The sequence below is a fragment of the Peromyscus californicus genome, unplaced genomic scaffold (assembly GCF_007827085.1).
Source record: "Peromyscus californicus insignis strain IS unplaced genomic scaffold, ASM782708v3 Scaffold_4__1_contigs__length_199733344, whole genome shotgun sequence".
Taxonomy (NCBI): Eukaryota; Metazoa; Chordata; class Mammalia; order Rodentia; family Cricetidae; genus Peromyscus; species Peromyscus californicus.
This window is the reverse complement of record NW_026294562.1, coordinates 61,890,495-61,914,305: the sequence shown is the minus strand read 5'-3', so window position 1 is coordinate 61,914,305 and position 23,811 is coordinate 61,890,495. Positions and strand designations below refer to the sequence as shown.

Sequence of the window (23,811 nt, the reverse complement as noted above, 5' to 3'; positions counted from 1 at the left end):
CTAGCTCACTGTGGCCTGGACTTTGCCAGGCAAAGGACTGCCCATACTCAAGGACACACAAATGTACCCTAACAGCTGATTCTCTGTCCCCGACAGTCCTATGCTGTTTAGTGGCAGCTGGAAGTGTGGGGTCCAAGGGGCCCACTGGGCTTCAGCCCAAGGCAAAGCTTTTTTCCTCTTCAAAAACTAGTGTGGCAGCCGGGTGGTGGTGGCACACACCTTTAATCCCAGCACTTGGGAAGCAGAGCCAGGCAGATCTCTGTGAGTTCGAGGCCAGCCTGCTCTACAGAGAGAGTTCCAGGACAGGATCCAAAACCCTGTGTCGAAAAAACCAACACCTCCCCTGGAAACAAACTAGTGTGTGCGTGCACACCACATGTTTAATCCCAGCACTCAAGAGAGGCAGAAGTAGGCGGACTGCTGTGAGTTTCACACCAGCCAAGGCTACATAAGTGAGACCCTATCTCAAACAAAACCCCAAATAATAAATGTGCTAAAAAGAACCCTGGGACATTTAATGCAAATACCCAGGAGCCAGAGCCTTAAATGGACCTCCTTTGGCCTTGAGTAGGTTTCTTAGTGCCAGGAACTTTTCCACTCCTGTGGGATTTGGGTTAAAGGGCAGAGATGCCTAGCTGCTGGGTCTGGGAAGATTCTGGAAACAAGATCCTCAGGCATGGATAGCAGATGGGCTCACGGCTAATGTTCTTTAGGATCCAGGACTTAGTTTTTGGGTTCTGGAGGACAGGGCATGAGTTTGTGGCCTCGGGAATACTCAGGAGTTGGAAATGGCTCAGAGGTGAAGAATACCGGCTGTTCTTCTAGAATATCTGGGTTTGGTAGATGATACATACTTTTTTTTTTTTTTTTTTGGTTTGTCAAGACAGGGTTTCTCTGTGTAGCTTTGTGCCTTTCCTGGAACTGGAACTTGCTCTGTAGACCAGGCTGGCCTTGAACTCATAGAGATCCGCCTGTGCTGCTGGCCGGCTGATACACACCCTTAATTCCAACACTGAGAAGGCAGAGGCAGGTGGATCTCTGAGTTTCAAGGCCAGCCTGGTCTACATACTGAGTTCCAGGATAGCTGGGACTACACAGAGAAACCCTGTCTCAAACAACAACAAAAAGAACACATGTCAGTTCATACTGTCTAAAACTTTTGGCCTCTGTGGGTACACAAGTGGCGCAAAGACATACAAGCAGAAAAAACAGCAAACACATAAAAAAGAATCCTATAGCACGGTGGTGAGACATTGGGTGGGCCTCCAAGCACTCTTCAGCATTCCAAAGGAGTATCCTCTCAGGCTTGGGCCCTGCCTGTGGATGGTGTGGCCACATCTACCCTGCCCATCCTGAACACTGGCAGGGAGAGGAGAGGCCCTACAGCAATGAGGTGCAAGATTGCACTGTAAGACTAGCCAGTGGTTCAAACAGGTCAAGGCCCAGAGAAACAGAAGCAAGGGGCTCCCCACAAGACTGGACCCCCAAGTCAGGTGAGAGGAAGGAGACCAGCCCTGGGGGAAAGACGAGCCAGGCCAGGTAACTTCAAAGGCAGTACAGGCATGATGTTGAGAACCTTACAAAGTCAGACCTGCTGGTGGCTTTGCAAAGGTCTTTACTGAACCGTTTCTTCCAGGATGAGGGGACCTGGCCACAGCCAGGCACCCCGCCCACCTCCCCAACACCTCAGTTTGAACTCAGCATGACAGGCTGCCCATGGCCAGCAGAGCAGGACAGTAAGCTCCGGCAGTCACTTCTCCAGGGGAGCATAGTTTAGCAGCTTTTCAATCAGGTCCACGTGTGCTAGCAGCATGCGGCGACAGCAGTAGCGCTTCAGGCCCAGAGCATCCAGGGCATCCCTGTAAGGAGGAGAGGAGTGAAGCTGGATGTGGTCTCTACAGTCTGCACAGGTCTGCAGCCACCTCCACCTTGCCTCTGTGTATTACTGTGGGTTACATCTACATATATGGGGGCTGAAACCTGACAGCAGTCCACAGGGAAATGGCCTGGAGAGTTTTGAATATGTACCCAGACGCTTAGAGTGGAGGCTAGTGAGTCCCTTTTCTCACCTAGATGTACACTTGACTCTCCAGGGTACACCTATCCCACGTATATGCCCACATGCCAATCTTTAGTGTCCTATACCCTTACCTGCCTTCTGCCCATAATTGCTTTTTTTTTTTTTTTTGGTTTTTCGACAGGGTTTCTCTGTGTAGTTTTGGTGCCTGTCCTGGGTCTCACTCTGTAGACCAGGCTGGCCTTGAACTCACAGAGATCCGCCTGGCTCTGCCTCCTGAGTGCTGGGATTAAAGGCGTGCGCCACCACTGCCCGGCCATACTTGCTTTTGTTTTTTGTTTTTTTTTGTTGGTTTTTTGTTTTTTTTTGTTGGTTTTTCGAGACAGGGTTTCTCTGTGTAGCTTTGCGCCTTTCCTGGAACTCACTTGGTAGTCCAGGCTGGCCTTGAACTCACAGAGATCCGCCTGGCTCTGCCTCCCGAGTGCTGGGATTAAAGGCGTGCGCCACCACCGCCCGGCTCATACTTGCTTTTTAAATTTCATTTTATGTGTATGGGTGTTCTGAACATGTATGCCTAATGCCTGCCGAAGCCCAAAGGAGTTATGAACATTTGTGAGCCACCATGTGGGTTCTAGGAATTGAACCTGGGTCCTCTAGAAGAACAGCCAGCGCTCTTAACAGCTGAGCCATATTTCTAACCCCCATCTCTGCTTCTGGCTCTTGTACCCAGGGCTGGGGTAGCTTTATGGTCTTCCAAAGTTACTTGGGGAAGCTTAGGAGACCAATATCCCCTCATCAAGGAGCTGAATTCCAGGCCCCACAGGTGGACTCTGAGAAAATGCTGTGAACTGGCTGTTGTCTCCCTCCTTGGCTCTATTCTCCCACATCCCGGAGAGAGCTTGCAAACCAACTGAGTTTGATTTCTCTGGGATCTAGTGAGCTTGAGAAGCTCTTGCCCAAGTAAAGAGGGTCCCAGAGGGCTGGCTGCTACTCACCCACAAAGCCTGAATATCAGAGTTTGTCCTGCAGCTTATTTTTTATATTTGTATTTATTATTATTATTATTTGATTTCTTGAGACAGGGTTTCTCTGTGTAACAGTTCTGGCTGTCCTGGAACTCGTTCTGTAGACTAGGCTGGCTTCGAACTCATAGATACCCGCCTGTCTCTGCCTCCCGAGTGCTGGAATTAAAGGCGTGTACCCCCTACCCCCACCCGGCTTTGCCCTGCATTTTATAAGGGTCCACAAGGTTCTAAATACATAGAAATAGGCCTGAAGAGTAGGTGGGCAGGGAAGAGACTTGAGTGTTCTGTTGCGGATGAAGAGGTGCCTGTCACCCATGGTAAGGATGCTCAGAAGTTTCCAGAAGGACAGCAGCTTGAAACCCACCTTCCAAACTTCAGGAGGCTGGGCGTGCACGCCTTTAATCCCAACAACTCAGGAAGGTGGCAGGAGAATCTCTAAGAGTTCAAGACCAGCCTGTTTTACATAGAGAGTTCTAGGCCAGCCAGGGCTACACAGTGAGACCCTACCTCAAAAACAAACTTAAGAATCATTCTTCCGGGAATACATCACCGGGCTGGGCTGGAGGATCACCAGAGTTTGAAATTCCTAACGCTGCCTGCTCACTTGACTCCTCAGTCGCTGCCTTGCTCCCACAGACAAGTCTCCATCCCAAAGTTTCATCTATCCCCGGCCCAGGATACCTCTGTCTTACCCCCGGGGCCGCCGCAGAACTCTCACCCCCGCCCCTCTGCTTCACGACCCCAGCCCGGCCTTCCCGCCCCCTCCCCCGCAGGCCCGCCGCCTCACCCTTCGGTGTACTCGGCCTGCAGCAGACCCAGGTAGGCTTCCCATTTGTTGCCGACGATCTTCCCGCAGGTGAAGCAGCGAACAGGGATGATCATGGCGGCGTCTGGCGCGCAGGCTGCCGGCAGCGGTATTTCAAGGCCCGCCCAGGCGCGTCCACAGCGCGGGGCTCATCGCGCCCAGGCTCCGCCCCGCACGATCCTGAGCCCCGCCCCGCATCTCCCCGAACCCCGCCGCGGCCCCGCCCCCGCTCCCGCGATCACTCTGCAGCGGCGGTGTTCTCTGCTCGCGCCCACCCGGGGCTCCTAGAGCCTGCGTGCCCGCGGCAGCATCCCGGGAGCCCCCTCCCTCCGTGGTGGTACATCCCGGCGCTACGGCGTCCGAGCAAGGCCGAAAGGTCCGCGGCGCCGACGGTTCGCGTTTCTCGTGTTTGCTTGACTGACAGCTGCTCCGCGGAGCGGAGGCACGCTCAGGTACAGCGGGTCTGCGGGCAGGGGTCCCGCCGGCCCGATCGCATCCAGATGGCAACAAGTGGTGGTGGCGCGGCCGGGGCGCGGGCTGCCGAGAGTGCACGGCCAAGGCAGTCTTCCCGCCTCCTTGGCCCGGACTCCGAGGGGTCTCGGTCTGGAGCCCTTCCTTACCCGAGGTGCCCAGCCGTGGAGTTTGGAAAGTCCCTTGCGCCGCTGCAGAACTGTAGGCCGTACGGTGCCCCCGGCCCCGACGGCGTCGTCCCGCGCTCAGCAGTCCTCTCCTTCCCTGAGAAGGGGCTAGAAAAGGCTTTTCCCGCGGAGAGGTGCAGGGTGGTGGTCCGGGAAGGCGTAGTGTAGGAGGCACCCTATGAACAGGCCTTTTAACTTCTTTCTCCCGGGAAACTTGACTTGGACGCGGCGATTGCCTGCGGGGACCGCTAGGGGCCACAGGTTGCCTCACCTGGAGTTGACCTAAGGACTTAAGGGAATGGACAAGTGCTGGTATCCTGGGGACTTCATCACCCTGACCGCAGCGCCTTCTTGCTGTGCCGGGGGCTACCCTTGGGAGGACGAGGCAGCATGCAGTGAGAAGATGGAAAGGTCCGTAGAGCTTGGGAAGTTTGGGGTCTGCTTAGAGTGAAGCCTCTGGTGTCCTAGACATTAGCCAGGTTCCTCCGGGGGAACAAAAGCTCCGCTCTCCTTCGTTGCAGGGGAGGTCAAGAAGGGGCTCCTGGGTTTTGTGTGTGGCTGGTCAGAGCCACTGCCCAACTTGGTGGTTATGTCCCTGCTGTCACCCTGGACAGCCTCTCTAGCAACATTTGACATCCCCCATGGAGCCACGTGCAGAGCCACGAGCTAGGCGACTTCCCGGTCCTTTCCCCTCCCCCAACATCCTGCCCTGGCCAGAGGGGCAGTGGGGGCCTGTGAGTCACTGTGGCCTGGGATCAGACTCAGGATCAGGACTGAAGACTGCTGGTAGCCAGAGGTGAGAGTGGAGGTGGGTGGGTTAGGAGATGGTCTGCAGGGTGGGCCCTAAGGACGGGGTGGAAGCCAAAGGCTTCTGGGAGGAGGGGCCCAGTTCGGTCCTGCCCCTGGAAGACTTGTTTACTTAGGGTGAGTTGGGGAGTGGAGCCTGTGCCAAGTTGACATTCCTAGAATTCCTGTGCGTGTGTGTGTGTGTGTGTGTGTGTGTGTGTGTGTGTGTGTGTCCGTGCCCCGAAAGCCCACTAGTTTCCAGTGCCTATGGTGGGTGGTGGCATCCTCTCCTCCCCTAGTTCCTGCTGCAGCTCCCTGGATTCCCAGAAACGGCCCAGGCTGGAGAACTCCAGGTTGTTGCTTATCTGCCCAGCCTTGGCTTATCCCAGAGGGGTGTGTGGGACAGTAAGGGGGATGCTGTGGTTCACTTCTCTGCAGAGCCCTGGCCAGGATCCCAGGCTCAGCTTCTACCCCTACCTTTCCCTAACTGTTGTGGAGTTCCCATCTGGTTCTGTGGTGGGAGAGATGTGGATCCCTTGTACCTGGCAGCTGGGCTAGTGTTCACAAACGAACTGGTCTTTGGACTGGCAATAGCTTTATGAGAATGGGTGCTCAGCCTCCTGTAGGGTAGGGGGTGGAGGGCACATTGACGGAGATGTGCTCATACGCAGTTTCTAACCCATTTGCCATAGTTCCTGCCAGAGGAAGGGTCACTTCAGGGCAGGGGACAAGGAGGAAACCCATGATTGAAGTTTTAGCTGCCCAGCCCCTCCCACCCTGGGTGTTGCCCTGAAAACAGCCAGCCAAAAGAGGGTGCTGCACTGTGTGGTCTGGAGCACTGGACTGGATTTCAGCTGCCTTTACCGCCTGGACTTAGATCACAGCCTTAGTTTCCCCATTTGTAAAGCTCTGGTAGGACCAGAAGCATGTACTGGGAGGGTCTCAATTCCTCCGCTTAAGGCTGGCTGTGAATTGGGGGAAGTGGGTGAAAGTGACTTCTTCCCAGGAACCCCAGCCTAGGCCCTCTGGCTTGCTCATGTTAGGGTGACAGTCTGTCATCCTTAGGGTATGGTGTGTGAACATACACACTCCTCTACCTCACTCCCAGGCCAGAGCTGCGGTGGCAGCACACGCACTAAATGTGTCCCATGCATGCTGTCTAAATTGCTCTTGGAGTCTGTGGCTGAAACTGTGACTACCCCAAGAACCTTTTGGGCTGTTGAGGCTGGGGTACTTGGGACCCACATCTGAGCCATCTCAGTACTCGGAAGTCCCTAGCATTTGGGGGCGGGTGTGCTTTGTTCATACCATAAGTATCCCCTGGGTCTCAGTTAGGTCCCTTCTGTTTCCACTGCCCCAGGAGATCTAACAGAAATACCGGCGGGAGCAAGGCAGGACGTAGATGGAAGGTGCTCTTTGGGGTGATCAGAGAGCCCAGGGAGAAAGACCGGGCCCCTTTGCTGGCTTCACCCCCAGCCCTGGCTCTGTCCCTGAAGAGGTGGGGGGCTAGAGGTATCTTCAGTGTCCAGGAGCTCCTGTGAGGCTGTGTGTGGCCCTCAGTCCCTGCTTCTGGGTGGGAGGTGTCAGCCTCCTGGACCAGGAATTTGTGGTGCTCCTGCCCAGGGTGGGGGTCTAGGGCAGGCCCAGAGGCCCTGCAGGGGCTGAAGCCACAGCAGGGAGGCAGACACCACAGCCTGTTTGGATTGGCACAACTCTCCCTGCCTCCTCAAAGAAGCCATGGAGCCTCTCAGCCTAGGGCTGGGGTGGAAGGTGTGGTGTGTGTGTGTGTGTGTGTGTGTGTGTGTGTGTGTGTTTTGCTCTGCTCTCCCTCCTGAGCTAGCTGGACTAGGAGTAAGGTTGGTTACTCAGGGGTCCAAACAAGCTTCTGGGCCAGTTCACGCTGCCACGCCACTGAGAGGTCCAAAGGTGGCTTGCTTTGCTTGCTGGCAACTAATGGCCCCAGGCAGCCATGGTCGAGCTTTATGTCTAGAGTTTGGGCAGGTCTCATTTTGAGTGGGAACCTGTTCTGGCTAGGTGGGTGTCCATGGTTTCCTTGGCCCATCCCCCAGGCTTCCCATCTCTACCACTCACAACCGAGGGTGACCTTAGCTGGGAACCCTGCTGGCAGATGGCCCCGATGTCCAGATCACTGTGTTTCGGCACTAGGCTAGGGTGTTGAGGAAGGCACCCCCTCCTGGCTCAGATGGGGTGGCTTTGCCTTGGCCGTTCACTGTTATTGATCAGCCTGCACACCACACCCTCTGAATTCTGTACTTGGCAGCAGAAATGGGCCTGGTCCTCACGTGACTGTCCTGAAGTCTGCTAGACTGGCCCCTGTTCATGTGGTTTATAGACAGGGCCTTCTAAGCAGGAGAGTGGCACATGGTTCAGAGGACAGCATCCAAATGCTGGGCTCAGTGCAGAAACCAAAATGGCTCCCCTTTGCCCCAAGACCTTTTGGCATCTCTTGGGGAGCCCTTCCTATCCGCTTCCAATTTTGGCTTTCTTCCCCTTCCTCCTCCTCCTCCTCCCCCTCCTTCTCCTCCCCCTCTGCCTCCTTCTTATTTGTTTTGTTTTGCTTTTTTTTTTTTTTTTTGGAGACAGGGTTTCTCTGTGCAGTCCTGGCTGTCCTGGAACTCACTCTGTAGACCAGGCTGGCCTCGAACTCACAGAGATCCGCCTGCCTCTGCCTCCCGAGTGCTGGGATTAAAGGTGTGCGCCACCACTGCCTGGCTTTAGTTACTTTTATTGCTTTGATGAACATGACCAAAGTAATTTTTTTTTTTTTTTTTTTTTTTTTTGGTTTTTCGAGACAGGGTTTCTCTGTGTAGCTTTGAAGCCTGTCCTGGAACTCACTCTGTAGACCAGGCTGGCTTCAAATTCAGAGCGATTGACCTAGCTCTGCCTCCCGAGTGCTGGGATTAAAGGCGTGCTGCCACCACTGCCTGGCTGACCAGAACAATTTTTTTTTTTCAAGACAGGGTTTCTCTGTGTAGTTTTGGTGCCTGTTCTGTATCTCGCTCTGTAGACCAGGTTGGCCTGGAACTCACAGAGATCCACCTGGCTCTGCCTCCCGAGTGCTGGGATTAAAGGTGCACCACCACCACCCGACTAAAGCAGTTTTTAAAAAATGATTTTTTTTCATGTAAATTGTTGTTTTGCCTGCATGTATGTCTGTGGAAGGGTGTTGGATCCCCTGGAACTGAAGTTATATACAGTTGTGAGCCTCTATGTGGGTGCTGGGATTGAACTTGGGTTCTCTGGAAGAACAGCCAGTGCTCTTAACCTCTAACCCATCTCTCCAGCCTGACCAAAGCAATTTAGAGAGATGTCATCTTACAGTACATTATGAAGGGAAGTCAGAACAGAAACTTGAGGCAGGAACCTAGAGGAAGGAGCTGGAGACCAAGGAGGAACGATGCTTATTGGCTTGTTCTTCATGGCTCACTTAGCTTGCTTTTGTTTGTTTGTTTTTGTGTTGTTTTGTTCTGTTAATTGTTTTGTTTTTGAGATAGGGTTTCTCTGTGTAATAGCCCTAGCTGCCCTGGAACTTGCTTTGTATAGACCAGGCTGGCCTTGAACTCACAGAGATCTGCCCGCCTCTGCTTCCCGAGTGCTGGGATTAAAGGGGTGTGCCACCACACCTGTCTAGCTTGTTTTCTTATATACTCCAGGACCATCTGCTCAGGGTAGTACCACCCACAAGGGACTGGGTCCTTTCCCATCCATTAATAATCAAGAAAATGTCCTACAGAAAATTTTATGCATATAGGTGTTGTGTGGGCATGTACATCTGCATACCATACCATGTGAGTGCCTGGTGCCCACAGTGGCCAGAAGAGGGCATCAGATCCCCTGGAACTGGAGTTACAGATGATTGTTATCGGCCATGAGGATGCTGGGAATCCAACCTAGGTTCTCTGGAAGCACAGCCAGTGCCCTTAACTGCTGAACCATCTCCAGTCTTCTACAAGCCATATATGTATATATATGTATATATGTATATATATGGCTTGTGTATATATGTATATATATGTATATGCATATGCATATGTATATGTTTTTCTTTTTAAAGTGGGTTTTTTAAAAAGTTTTTTTGAGACAGGTTTTCTCTTTGTAGCTTTGGAGCCTGTCCTGGAACTCGCCCTGTAGACTGCCTCTGCCTCCTGAGTGCTGAGATTAAAGGCATGTACCACCACCACCACCACCACCACCACCACCACCACCACCACCGACCGGCCATTTTTATTTTAATTTTGAGATAAGGTCTTTCTATGTAGCCCTGGCTGTCCTGGAACTTGCTGTGTAGACCAGATTGGCCTTGAACTCATGGAGATCCCCCTGCCTCTGCTTCCTGAGTGTTGGGATTAAAGGCGTGTGAGCCACCATACCCAGTTTAAAGGCCAATTTGATGGAGGCATTTTCTCAGTTGAGGTTCCCTCTTCTCAGATTAACTTGAGCTTGTGTCAAGTTGACAAAAAAAACTAACCAGCACAGCTGCCCCTGGCTGGGAAGGGAATTGGGGTTCAGGATGGCTGCTCCTGGATTCTCTTGCATATATTCCTTAGCCTGCAATTCTGACTCCTGGTCTCCTCACAGCCCCAGCTGATGCCCCCAGTGTACATCATGGGGAATTGCAACCACAGCCCCATGTCCAGGGGATAAAGGTGACCAAGTAGACAGCAAGCAGGCTTATTTATATACAGCTGAGAGCTCTGCTGTGTCTCTGACCCAGGGCTGCAGGGGAGTGGTCTGATAGCCAATCCCCTTGGGGGTGATGTCAGTGTGTGTGATGGTTTGGTCAGAGGTGGGGGTATAGCCTTTCTGGTTAGTTCTGGATCTTTCCTGGGCCCTGTGGCTCCTCCTCCACTGGCACCTAGACACTTGTACATGGCCTCCTACATGCATAATACCATTATATAGGCACCCCTCCACCCCAGCCCTGAGTGGTGTATATCTGACTGAATCAAGCCAAGGGAAGAGGGCCAGGGGCCGTGGGTCACAAGGGTTTTTTAGGAGTCATCAGCTGCCTGTTGCTCTCTAGGCAGAGCCTGCAGGCTGTGGTCCCACCCAGCTCTGTCCCTTTCTTGGGGTCCAGACACATCAAAGAAAACTTAAGGGGAGTGGAAATAGGGAGCTGAGGTAAACTCCAGGTTGAGCAGGTACTTTCAGGCACTTACCCTGCACTCTGGGGCTCCCATGTACTCTCACCCCAAGAACTGGGACCCTGAGCACCCAGCCTTGTGGGCTGGGGTTGCAATTCCCCATTGTGCCCTCCAGGGGGCAGCAGTAGGCTGGTGCGATGAGCCTAGGCACTGGGCTGGGAACTGCAGACCTCACTTAGGCATCTGGGTTTTCCCCTAAGATGTAGTCCCTTTAAGAGCTGCCCATGGACAGCCTTCGTCTTTCTCTTTTCCTCATTCATCCCGCTACCTCTCCTGCTGCCTTCAGCGAAAGGTTTCCTTGTTCTGCCTTCCCTTGTCTTCTGGGCTGCAGATCAGATGGGGAACCTTGGCCCCATGTTTAGTACCTGGCCCACACTTTGGGGCTCTTATGATCTGCATCCTTTGGTAGGGTTGGGGCTCAGAGATTGGAGGATGGGGACCAGCAAGGGGCCATCATCTCCCCATCTTTGATGGGCTCGTGTGTATCTGGGCACACCTGCAAGGGGCATCGGTGCCACTTACCATGTGCTTGTCTGCCTGGGATGGTGTTAATTAGTCATTGGCTGATTCTCCCTGAGCTGGTCAAAGTGAAATTCCAGGTCCCTGGTTATGCAGTTATAGAATGGCACCAGTGGGACTCTCAAAATGGCCATGGCTCTGATGGAACCTGGCTTTGCTCCCACTACCCCTTAGGAGAATGGACTGGACTGGAGGCTGAGCTGATTCAGTGAGCGCTCTGGGCCAGCAGGGGGCCGTCTAGGGTTCTTTGGCGTCTCCCTTCTGCTACTTTGGTTTTTGAATTCTCTTTTTAAGTTAGAAAATCTCATGGACACCGCACCCTCTCAGGCACCACGGGCTCCCTAAGGCGCTTGAAAGCCAGAGCCGCCCAAGTTGCCTCCAATAGCAACTGGGTCACCTCTTCGTTTGCTCGGGGCTTTGCACATCCTTCGTGTGGTTGGAGATCTGCTGCAGAATGGGCGGCGGGTCTGTTGGGGGTGGTCTGGGGTGTAGGTTTGGGGCGGAGAACTGCTGCGGTCTCATTCCCGGCCCAGCCCCCTCAAACGCTCCCCCTGTCCTTCAGCTGCATCTTCCTCGGAGACCCCGGGAGGGTAGCGGGGAGGCGGGGACTTGGGGTCGCTGCGATTGGCCGGTGGGGCGGGGTCCTCGAGGGGCGGGGCCGCGCTGGATTGGCCGGGCGCGCGCGGGGCACAGCGGGCCTGCCCGCAGGTGTCTGGCCGAGGGGTGGGAGCCAAGCTGCGCGCCCGCTGCTACCGCGGGCCCGGGAGGGGCGAGAGCCCGCCGGTGTGGTGCGGATGGGGCGTCCGGGGACATCGGGAGCGGATCGCTGACAACGGCTGCAGCCAGTGAGGCTGGCAGCGGGGTCCCAGCCTCCCCGGCGCGATGCGCCGCTCCAGCACGGACGAGTCCACATACCGGCGCAGTCCTTCTCCGGAGAGCAAGGAGCCGGGCTTCGCGCGCGGCGGCCCCTTTCGGCGCTGCAGCAGCTTGTACGGGCGCGCGGGCGCCGGGGACGCCGGGGATGCGGGCGGCGGCTTTTTCGGCCTGCACACGAACCCCGGCCCCAAGGCGGCCCAGGCGCGCTACACGACTCCCAAGGGCAACAAGTATGTGGTCTTCTACCTAGACCTCTCCTTCATCTTCCTTCTAGAGCTGAAGCGCTGCAGCATGGCGCGAGGCTGCCTCCAGGGCGTCAAGTACCTCATGTTCGCCTTCAACCTGCTCTTCTGGGTGAGTGTGTGCTCTTCTGAAGGACTGGGGTTCTCTGCTCTGCCAGTGGCTGCCAGGAGCCCTCTCCTCTCTTCTGTGCTGTGGAGACAGGGTGTGTGCGCACGTGCTCACACACCGAGTCTTGCCTCTCCTGGGCTTCAGGCACAGAACTGATCAGCACCTCTGTGCACCGAGTCACGGGTGCCTTTCTCAGTCTCCTCCCCGCCCTCCCTCTTCAGCCTACGTCCTTGCCTCACCCCCTTCACACTCTGTCCCCCTGGGAGATTGACCCACTAGGTCCTGGTCCCCAGCTGGACTCCCAGGATCCAGAAGATCAAGGGTATGTGGACTGCTCTATTGATTAGAGTCTGGGGAGTTATCACAGGCACTGGCCACGGACTCTCCACGGACATGGGTGGCATCTGGCTCCTTGCCACCTCAGCAGAGACTCCAACTTTTGCTGGGGTATGCTGAGGTTGCTCAGACATGGGGTAAGGTTCAGTAGGGGCTTGCATGATGGTAGATCAGAAGATGGCCCCCTCCAGTCTAGATGGAGGACAGTTTGCACACCCTCACCCCCACTCCACAGTGGAGTGGGGCAAGTGTCACATCTGATTACCCTGGTGTTGGCCTTGGTTGAGCTTGGAGCCTGAGCAGAGGATGTTGGATTTGGTTAGAGGTGACCCTTTATTACCTGGGCATGGCCTGGAGCTTCACTTACTACCTGGAAAGCTTGGAGAATGGTGGCCAAGGTCATTCCATACTCTGCCTTGGTTCCTGAGCCAACTTTCTGGGAGTGGGTGTGTGTGACTGAGGATGCAGGGGTGTGGTTGGGAGCGAGGGAGTTTGGGAGTGAGAGGATGCGGGGCATCCCTGGGATCCCCACTTGCTGCTCATTTGCATGCAATCCAGTTCAAGTCAAATGTGCAGAAACCTAGGTCCACCCTCCTGACCTCTCTTTTGTTATAGCCTAGGGCCTGGGCAGGAGCTAGGGTCTTTCTGGGATCCTTGGCTGCCTGTGGGTGATAGCCCAGGGAGGCTGCTGCCCCACCTAGCCCATCTTCCTCCACCCCCATCAAGAGTTCTCTGCCAGAGGCTCCTCAGGGATGGGCCAGGTCTGGGAGTATTCACATACCAGATGGGCATCAGCAGTAGGTGTGGGCTGAAACTGTAACCAGCCCATGTAAGGTGAATGCTTCCGCTTGAGGGACTTCAGTGTGTGGTCAGTACCAACTGGTTGGTGGGGTCAGGGTGTCTCTGACTTTGTGACAGTGGGGAGGATGGCTGTAGGGAACAATAGGACAGGTAGAAAAGGCCCAGGACCTGCAAATGACAGTGTGACGGGTGGACGAGTGTGGCAGTGACCAGACGTGACAGCTGCAGGTCACTGTGATGGTAGCAGGCGGTGTAGGTAGCAGAAGGAGGTTTAAGAGGCAGGAGTGTGGGGGCTGGGTAGCAGCTAGGTAGTGTTTGGTTTGGGGAGGTTGAGGCTGCTCCTGCAGGCCTGGTCCCTCCATTCACTGCCAGCCTCCTGATCTGACACAGGGAGAAGGGCCCACCTGCTCTAGAGCAGGCACATTCCACTCACCAGTGGATAACATCCTCTACCAGAGAAAGAAACAACCAGAATCCCCCCGGAACAAGTCCTGTGCTGAAAAACCCAGTTCCTTTCTCTCAGCCACATGGACCTCCAGCCTTGCCAACAGGAGCGCATGCCTCTACACTATTATAGCTTTCCCCTCCAGCTTGCTTCCCGGTGAGGGGTTAGAGGCAGCCGTGTGAAGGGTGCTGGGAACAGCATGGCTTTGCCTAGAAGTGCCTGTGCAGGGCTTGGCAGAGTCCATCTGGGCTAGCAAGTGTGCAAGTCCATCCATCTGGCCTGGTCAGTATGATATCAGTCCACATTGTCCCTGGTTATCTCTGAACTAAATCCCCCTCCTGCTGGCGACAGGCTGTGGGTGGGAGGGCAAGAGCACCCCCTATCTGAGACCCTGACTCCTTTGCCAGACTCTTGTAGGAGAGGCTTTGATTCCCATTTGCCACTTCTGATGCAAGGTCAGCAGCCAGGACCCCAGCCTCTGCCATGTTAGAGTTAACCAGGCAACCAGCGTCAGAGCTGCACTGACCCTTAGACCTGTGTGGGGACCTGAGGGGCCCTTCCCCTCCTCCAGCAAATAGGCTCTCACTGGGCAGTGATGTTCAACTCTACTGGGCAGTTGGCCAACCTGCTTTTGAGGTGCGCACAGGGTAAGGACTAACTGGTTGGGGCTGGGGGTGCCTCAGGGAAGGGGGCTGAGTATATGGCCTTGAACACAGTTGAGTGGGTAGGTGGTGTTGGGTGCTGGCCACTAGCAGTAAGGGAGTGGGGGCTGAGCAGCCCCTGGGACCCCCGTCTCAAGCCTCAGGCTGGACTGTCAGCTGGACCTCTGCCAGCAAAGCTCTTCCTGTAATGGAAGTTGAGGTCCCTTGGGATCGAGGGGAGTCAGTGAAGCCTGGTTCTTCCTGTCTCCTCTCTCCTTTGCCCTCCCCTCCCCTGCCCTGGGCTCAGGGACCCATCCACCTTCCTGGGCAGCCACTGTGGTGTCAGGGCTAGTCTGAGTGGGGCTGAGCTCCTCAGCAAGGCGGGGACCGTTCCACGGCTCTTCGGTGTCTAGGTGCCAGGGACGCTGCTGGCCAGGCTGTGTGGTCTGCTGGCCAGGCTGTGTGGTCGGCTCCTCCGATACATGCGCTGACCAGCCTGAGGCCCTTCCTTCAGTGCTTCCAGGGAGGTGTTCCCCCCCAGTCCTCAGTCTGGCACAAGGGACATGTTCCCTGCATGGTATGGTCAGTGTCTGGATGGACAAGATGAAGGTTAGAGTCAATGCCTGTCACCCAGACACTGTACTGTGTGACCTGAGAAAATTCTGTATTCTTGGCATCTCAGATTTTCCATCTTGACCACACTGGATCATGTAAGGTGATCCAAAGGTGTATGGATCAGGGTCCCTCAGGTCCCACCCAGGTGGCCTGTGATGACCCTAGATGGATAACCAGCTGGGCAGAGGCAGCTCTGAGCTGGAGGAGGCACAGGAGTCAAGCTCCACTTGTCTTTCTTTAAGGGAGGGCACTGGGGCCCCACCCTAGTCCTGGTCTGCCTGGGCTGTCACCATTGCAGCCTCAGTACCTGCCTTAGGATGTCCCAAAGGAAGGTCCTGCCAGGCACAGGGATCTGCCCCCACACTGGCAGCAAGTTGCAGGGCACATGCCTTGCTAGGCCCTTGATTGTCTAGAGCCTTTGATGAGCTGAGATGGTATTTGATGGACAGAGGTCCTGTTGTTGGCCCCTGGCACTTTCAGTCTGATAGATGAGGGGGACCAGGAAATGGCAAAGGGCTCTGTGTCCAACTCCTTGGAAGAACCAGGACACTCAGAGACTAGGAGGCCTCTTTGCTTCCTGTAACAGCTTATATTTGTGATGGGGGTAGCAGGGAACTGTCCCATACAAGAAGTCACAGTCTTGTCTGTTCTTTGGGATGTTGGTGGCTCTGGAAATGTCCTGAGTTGGAAGAAAACAAATTATATTTTTAAAGTATTTTGAGACAGTCTCACCTATCCCAATCTTTCCTTACTTATGATGACATTAACTCCTAACCCTGCTGCTTCAAGTGCCAGGAATTCTGGTGTGCACCACCACACATGCTTTATGTGGCGCTGGGTGTCTAACCCAGTGCATGCTTGGCAAACACTCTACTAACTCAGCTACATCCCCAGGCGTACATTCAATTTTAAGTGTATAAACTCACCCCACTGGGATAACCAACATCCTAGCCAAGATGGGGAAGGTTCCTGCCAGCCCGGCAGGAGAGGGGCTTCTGGATACAGCCTTGGCTTATACGGGGGACCCAGCCCCTCCACCTCCACCAAAGCTATGGCTAGCTGCCCAGCCATCTGCCACATTGAATTGTATGGCTGGAGGGGTGGTGGGCAGAGACGTGTTGGCACTAACCTCTGTGGATCTGGACAGGCACATTTGGTGGGCACCTAGTACCATGTGGCACTCAGCCTGAGGCTGATCCAAGGGGCTGGAGGCTAAGGCACCAGCTGTGCACAGGTTTGGGTGGTACCTGGGTAACAAACAGCTCATTATACCTCTCAGGAACTGTCATGGGCATCATAGCAGAGTGTCTAGCAGGTGGCTGAGGTAGGCTGTGCTTGGGGCCAGGCACGCTGCATGAAGATCAGCCAGAAGGTTAGGATGCAGGACCATGGTGGCAGGATGTCCTGCCCCTGGGTGATGTTCCCAGCTACTATCTCCCAGGACCCTAGCTTCTCTAGACTTCTGTGGGGAGTGGGCTTTGCCTCCCACCAGGGCTTCTCTCTAGCCTGGGGGTACAGCTGCAGAGGAGTGAGCCAGCAATGGGAGGTGGTCTGTCTTAGGAGATGGGGCTCAGGGTGCTGGAGGAACATTATCAGTTTAGGGTTGGGGGGTGTCTTAGCTCCATCCCCAGTTTTGATTCAGGAGAGACCTTGTTCCAGGCCCCCAGGGTTCAGCCCTGAGTCCTGCCTTTCTCATCTTCTGAGTCTAATGGGCCCATTTTCTCTTGCGCTTTGAAGCTGTAATTTTCCTGCCAAAATGTTTTAAAAGCTGCATGCACTAAAACATTTTCAAAATTATAGGCACAGTACTCTTAGCACATGCACGTTTTCATTAATGCACCCATGCATGTGGCATTGGCTCAGGCTGTGAAAGGGGTGGCCCCATGGGATGGTGTTGGCTCCTAGTGTGCTGCTCGTGTGTGACAATGCATGTGACACCACTGGGTGGCAGTGAGGAGCATCTGGACTGATGTTTGTCTTTGTCACAGTGAGGGTGACAGGTTATGTGGTAGTGAGTGGATGCCTTTCCTGCTGTCTCTGGGTGGAGGGAAGCATGTCTTACCATGTCAGTGAAGGAGACTGGTTCTCTTCTGGGGGTGGGGTCCCCTCCTGGACTCTTGGAATGGGGCATCTCCCCCACCCCCTGTGGTGCCAGCTGCTTTGCACAGTGTCCTCCCTATGTCCTTCTCGGTCCCCTGGGGCCAGGGGCACTCCAACAGCTCACTTTCCTGCTGACACGAGCCGTCTGCTGTCCTTGGAAGGCAGAGGCGGATGGTGTAGACAGCCTGGGTCTCAGTGACATTTATCGCTGTTGTACCGGCATCTCCCCTTCCCCCTGTTCAAGGACCTGCCATCATAAGCATGAGTGCTCAGCCTGGATGTGACCTCCCAGATGTGGCTCATTTGGGGTCATGGCTCCTCTGGGGCAGTGTTATGCCCGAGGTCAGCTTTATGGATTGATGTCTCTTGAGGCCTCTTGCTACTTCTGATTTGCACCTCTTCTAGGGCAGGTACAGTGTGGAGTGAGGGTGGTGTCCTGCTCTTCCCACTTTATAGTCTTGTAATTCTGATCCAGTCCAAGGTGCCAGGCAGGGAATTAACTTCTGCTAAGTAGTGTGGGTTCCTCCATGACCTTTGAGTCATACTGCTGGGTCCTGGAAGACTTCATGATGCTTAGAAACTGCTGGGGGCCATGGGAACAGCCCATGGAGACAGGAGAGGCCCTGTTTGCTATGGCCCTGGAGATGCCTCCCAGATCTAGTAGCCTTGTGTGTTTGTGGAATGATATTGTGCCTTGTGGTTGGGTCATCAGCTGGCCAGATCTCCATAGGGGGGACTTCTTCTCACAGTTTGAATAGGGGTGCCCGGCCCATCCAGATGCTTTACTTGGTCAACACCATAGACAGCACCACCTCTTAGCCACTGGCAGCCCCGCGGAGCTCCCTCCAACCATAAAGGAGGCATCTCTGTAGACTGCCTGACCAGAGCTACCTTGTGGCTGAGAGGATGGATCTCTAAGAAGAAATCACTGAGAGCATATGCACACAGAGGCAGGTTCCCTGATCCTTCCCTAGGATCCAGAGCTTCCCATATGGCCAGCCTTTCCAGGTCCCTTTGCTTCCTGATGACTTCACAGTAGTGTCTCCAGGAGCTACCTGAACTCAGAACCTTAGTTCAGAGCCCACATCATGGGCTCCTGTGTCATGTCCTATCCGGTTCTCTGTTGGGCTGCCAGGCCTTTTCTCAGAGCCCGTCAGTGGTTGGTCTATCCCTAGCCTCCTGGAATGCATCTTCCCTCTTCCCCAAATGACACAGAGCCCAAGGCTTCAGGTGAGGGTAGAGCTGTAGCTCCCCCATCACCATGGCAGCCCTGTACCCTGAGACAGGTTAGATGTCCCCGTCACCATACCACGATGAGCCCTCTCTAGAGTCAACCACCACATGCCTTTCTTCCCTGCTTTCTCTTATTTGGATTTTTATAAAAAGGAGTGATGAAGCCCAGTGGGTGGCACACACCTTTAATTCCAGCACTTGGGAGGCAGAAGCAGGTGGATCTCTGAGTTCGAGGCCAGCCTGGTCTATAAAGCAAGTTCCAGGACAGCAGGATTACACAGAAAGACCCTGTCTCAAAAAAACAAAAATGAAAAAAAAAAAAAAAGTAATGAGATTCAGGGAGGGGGTGGGTGACTGGGCAGCAGCAGGTGCTCTGGTGAGATCCTCTAGTTGGTACCAAAGAGCTATTACAACTTGATAATGAGCAGAAGTGTGCCGAGCCAGGGCTTTCCCTGCTCAGGGTTATGGGTAGGTAGCCCAGGACAAGGGGACCACATGGCTGGGTGGGCCACTCAACTGCCATGACCTCTGTAGGGTGTGGGGAAGGAAGGTTGAAGGATCAGAGGGCCAGAGGAGATTCAGTCTCTTCTGACCAGACACTGGGTTGGTGGATGCTTCCTGCAGGGAATCTGAAGGCATAGTCTCACTGGGGTTGTAAAAGGAGGTGTACTCTACCACAGGCCTCTGTCAATGGGGGGAAGGGAAGGGACCTGAGGAGTGGTGTCCTGCCACAGAAACTAAGCTGTCTCCAGTGGTCCCCAGGCTGACAGTGTTGGTCTGAGCTTTCTCTTTCTCTTTCTCTCCACTGCTGTGGTCCTAGCTGGGTGGCTGTGGCGTCCTGGGCGTTGGCATCTGGCTGGCTGCCACACAGGGAAACTTTGCCACCCTATCATCCTCATTCCCATCCTTGTCGGCTGCCAATCTACTCATCGTCACAGGTACCTTCGTCATGGCCATCGGCTTCGTGGGCTGCATTGGGGCCCTCAAGGAGAACAAGTGCCTACTGCTCACCGTGAGTGTGTTGGGCCCTCTCTGTGGCTCTCCATGCCGTCAGCTCTGCCTCTGGGGCCTGTCCAGCACCAGGGCTCTGGGGGGTCTTCCAGGCCAGCTGGGGCTGGAGGGGTTGCTCAAGAGAATACATTACAGCTGGGGCTGGGGGCTGGGGCGCGATGTCATGAGGTCCGGGGTACAGAGTAAGATCCCGTCTCAAAATAAAGTTTAAAGGTGGGGGGGGCACTAGAGCTAAAGGTCTAGAAGAATGCTTGCATGATGTGCATGAGACTCTGGGTTTGAGTCCCAGCACCAGACCTACAAAAAAGCATACCACAGCTTGGAGGTTCTTCTCTCGACAAGGCACAGACCCAAGAACTTAGGCATGAGCACATGTGGCCGTTACTGGACTGTTCGGAGACTCACCCTTGTGGTGGCTCCACTCCAGCTCGTTGTCCTGGACCTGCCCCTGCCCCCACCCTCTGGAAATCTCATAGCACCATTTGGCCTTGGGAATATATTTATGGGAAGGAAGCTATTTCCTTCTCCACAGTTTATAAAGTTAATCACAGGTAATTAGGAAAGGATTCCTGGAGGCTCTTACAAATTAATGTTCCTGGCAGATGCCTCAAGCGGCATGGCAGGTGGACTGAAGCTCCATGTCAAGAGGCTCTGAATGGTTCCTCTCCCCTACCTGGGGTAGGGTTTTGCTCAGGGCCTCAATCTCTTGTAGAGACAAACTGTTCTCTCCCCCACCTCTCTAGGGGGGTACTGCAGAATGTTTATAGGCCTCTAAAGGTGAAGTCTGGGGTCTCTTTTAAATGTTCAAATTGTGGCTGGGAATGGGGCTCAGCAGTAGAGTACTTGCCTAACATATATCCTGGTGTGGTGGGGGGATAGGGGAAGTCCCCAATGGAGATGTTAGGCCAGAATTCTGGGGAACAGGTACATATACCCATATGGGGATGTTTAGATCATATCGGGGTAGAATCCAGGCCAGCAGGCCACTTAGGCTCAGGGTCTGGCCTGGCTCTGAGTTCCATGGTGTGGTGGAAGCTCTGGGGCTCTCTGGGAACAGGCTGTGACTAAGGGACATCTTCTCTACAGTTCTTTGTGCTGCTGCTGCTGGTGTTCCTGCTGGAAGCCACCATTGCTGTGCTCTTCTTTGCCTACAGTGACAAGGTATGCTGATGCAAATGGACAGCACATGGGGTGCAGACACAACCCAGGGATCTGCGTTGTGGCTCCAGTTGTATGGGCGGCACAGCAGCACTCTTAATTCCTAGGATTCTAGGCCAGGGCCCTCCAGTGAGTGCAGGATGCTACGTGTGCACTGTCCCAGCCACCCCAGCCTGCACTGCTGCTTGCTGTGTGTCACGTGTTGTTTCCCATACCTGTCTGTCTGGTCACACGGCTGGATGGCTTTACTGACATCTTTGGGGATCTTGAGCTATGGCTAGTGCTATGTTCCAAGCTCCTGTGTCCCTGACTTCCCCACGGGGCCTCCTTTCTGTAAAGTACCGCTGACCACAGGCTGGAATTGCCTTCTTCAGTGCCATAGTTCCTTTACTGGACATCTAGGAATGATGCCCATGCCCTCCCTCAGCTGTAGAGCAGACATGCCTGCTTGTACTAGCAAGTAGACTGCAGTCTTCCCCTAGCCAACAAGAGGAAGCCTACAGAGATGAGAGGGCAAAGGCTTGCACCAGGGTCCTTGGAGTTCTGGGAGCACACGAGTCTGGGCCTGTGTCCTGGGTGTGATTGTATGGTAGGGTAGGGGATAGTCCCAGGAAGCAGGCAAGAGGTTCAGGTGGGAGAGGGCATGTGGTATTGATGAGGGATGGTGTCCATCTTGGACTGAAGTGGAGAGTATTCACTGGTGTCCTGTTAACAGATTGACAGTTATGCCCAGCAAGACCTGAAGAAGGGCCTGCATCTGTATGGCACACAGGGCAATGTGGGCCTCACCAACGCCTGGAGCATCATCCAGACCGATGTGAGGCTTGGGCAACCTTCTTGGTATGGCGGGACAGGCTAGTGGGGGGTGGGTGTTGTGGCTGCCTCTCCACCAGTCCTTTGCTTTCCTCCTGCTCCTAGTTCCGTTGCTGTGGAGTCTCCAATTACACTGATTGGTTTGAGGTGTACAACGCCACTCGCGTGCCTGACTCCTGCTGTCTGGAGTTCAGTGACAGCTGTGGGTTACACGCACCTGGTACCTGGTGGAAATCGGTAAGGGCTTTTTCCTGCTCTGGTGGGTGGCTGCAGAGGTGGGGTGCCCCCAGCTGATCCTGGCTCTCCTACAGCCCTGTTATGAGACAGTGAAGGCCTGGCTCCAGGAGAACTTGCTAGCTGTGGGCATCTTTGGACTGTGCACGGCACTGGTGCAGGTGAGCAGGGCAGGGCCTGGGGCTCTTGACTAGGGAGTGCAATGGCAGAGGATTTACCCTCAGGAGCCTGTGACCCGGGCAGGCAGGTAACAGTGTAGATAATAAGGAGCTAGTGTCTCAGAGGAAGTTCACTAGGGGAGTTGACTATTGGTATCTCAAGGACCAAGTGCTGCCCAGTGCTCCTTGTACAGAGCCTGCTGTCACCTAGTGGGTCAACACAGCCAGGCAGCCATACTGGTTGGCAGTGACAGGACTTCCTAATGCAGAATGAGGGTGGCACTTGAGACCCTACTGCCTCCAGGCTCTGCTCTCACCTCCTAGAGTCATAGCCATCCATAGAAGTGCTGAGAGTTGGCAGTGTAACACTCCAGGCTAAGTGGGATAGACTGCAGGGCAGCCATAATTCATCTGACAAACACTTAGGACAAGTGGGTACAATAGGGTAGACGGCCTGGCTTAGACCAGGTGGGAGAGGGGTGTGACCTAAAGCACAGAACAGAACTTACCCTGGGGATGAATTGCAGGAGTGGGGAAATAGCAGGCATCCCCAGGAAGCCCAGCCCTTCTGCCTATGGGCAAAGGCCTGTGATCTCTTGTCTCCACAGATTCTGGGCCTCACCTTCGCCATGACCATGTACTGCCAGGTGGTAAAGGCAGACACCTACTGCGCATAGGTCTTACCGCCTCTGCTTCTCTGCCAAAGGACCCCGCCTGTGGGGAGATGTCCAAACCCGCTTCCCATGCAGGACTTGGTGCTCTGATGAATGCAGGGGGAAGAGCTTGAGGCCAGAGCACCCAGGATCCACCCCTACACCTAAGGGGCCTCTGCTTGGATGGCTGCAGAGTCACTAGATTATAGGGTTGGTGCCAAGCATGGCACCCAGGGCTAAGGGCCCAGGGAACTTGGACACTTTTTATATCCATATATCTTCCAGTATTCACACAGGATAGGGTCCCCAGCCTTGCATGGATGCCAGGTTGGGGGCAGGCCCAGTCTGCTCAAGGCCCACGATGGTCCTGGTGCTCCAGGCAGGGCCAGGTTCCATGATTCACATTCCATGACAGTGTCGTGGTACCAGGTGCATCTTAATAAAGTGTGTGAGCAGCACCTGTGTCTAGCTGGACACATAAAAGTTGTACAGCCACAACCTTCAACTGAAGAAGTCTTTCATTAGCCAAGGGTCAGCAGGGTTGGGAGCACTGCTGACCCACTGCAGGTTGCGGGAAGAGATGGCCTCTGTCCACTCCTGCTTCTCCTGGGATGTCTCAGATACTCTTGTATCTCTGTCCTAGGAACTCTGCCCTTGGATTAGTATGGATAGACTGCCAACAGCAACATTAGGAACACAGCCCTTGCCACTGGCCACAGTTAAAGCATAAAGCCACTATCAAGACTTCGAAGTAGTGTCTTCCTAACTAGGGGTAAAGAGCCCTCCCTCAGAGAGGGCCTCTGGCTATAGGGCTGGCACTGGGTGCTGAGGATAGGGTAAGCTCCTCCCAGGGCCCTCTGGAGCTGTAAGGCATCTGACTCCCAGTCCCTACATGCTGCTGTCTGAGAGGGCTACTCTGCAGCACACTTCTCATTAGGGGTCATCCTTGTGACTCTCACACCTGAGTGTGACATGCACTGGCGAGAATCTGACCCAACTATCTGTGGGGCTGCTGCTACACTCCTTCCCTTCTCTGGCTCTGGGCTGAGTCCTTGTGTCCCACTGTCCTCCCTCTAGTGGAAGCCATAGGACCTGAAGAATTACTATGGAGTCAGCTGCTCCAGACAAATTGCTAATTAGCAAAAAGCCCTTTGATTTGTAGGTGGCCAAACTGAGAGGAAGCTGCATTCAGAGTACATGGGGTGCTGACTCCTGCTCAAAGCCGTGGCCCTTTTGAGCTTCATTCAGGTCCCAGGACGCCCTTCCCACCCCTGCCTCCCTCCCATCCCCAATCTAAGCAGCTCTCATATATGTCATGGTCACCTGTCCACCATAGCCACTGACAGCCCACAGTGCCGTGCCTTGTCCCTTACTGACTGAATTTCTACCCATCAGTCTGTCAGTTCTTGGACAGCACCTCTGTACACCCTA

General features: G+C 54.5%; 2 protein-coding genes across 4 annotated transcripts; one reads left to right on the top strand and one right to left on the bottom strand.

The window, feature by feature from the left end:
- Positions 1 to 1,598: 1,598 nt before the first annotated feature.
- Positions 1,599 to 3,999, bottom strand: Polr2l (RNA polymerase II, I and III subunit L). Its single transcript, XM_052714708.1, has 2 exons — positions 3,830 to 3,999; positions 1,599 to 1,859 (listed from the first exon to the last, which is right to left on the bottom strand). The coding sequence occupies exons 1-2, from the start codon at positions 3,922 to 3,924 to the stop codon at positions 1,751 to 1,753; spliced, it is 204 nt and encodes a 67-aa protein (XP_052570668.1). The 5' UTR covers positions 3,925 to 3,999; the 3' UTR covers positions 1,599 to 1,750.
- Positions 4,000 to 4,185: 186 nt separating this feature from the next.
- Tspan4 (tetraspanin 4) lies at positions 4,186 to 22,885 on the top strand. 3 transcript variants are annotated; one of them, XM_052714700.1, is made up of 8 exons: positions 4,186 to 4,299; positions 12,106 to 12,185; positions 19,174 to 19,365; positions 20,451 to 20,525; positions 21,238 to 21,339; positions 21,441 to 21,572; positions 21,647 to 21,730; positions 22,336 to 22,885. In XM_052714700.1, the coding sequence occupies exons 2-8, from the start codon at positions 12,123 to 12,125 to the stop codon at positions 22,402 to 22,404; spliced, it is 717 nt and encodes a 238-aa protein (XP_052570660.1). In that variant the 5' UTR covers positions 4,186 to 4,299; positions 12,106 to 12,122; the 3' UTR covers positions 22,405 to 22,885. The 3 variants fall into 3 exon arrangements, with proteins under 3 accessions (XP_052570660.1, XP_052570661.1, XP_052570658.1); XM_052714701.1 differs by lacking the exon at positions 4,186 to 4,299 and adding an exon at positions 5,097 to 5,281; XM_052714698.1 differs by lacking the exon at positions 4,186 to 4,299 and having other exon boundaries at positions 11,640 to 12,185.
- Positions 22,886 to 23,811: the final 926 nt, after the last annotated feature.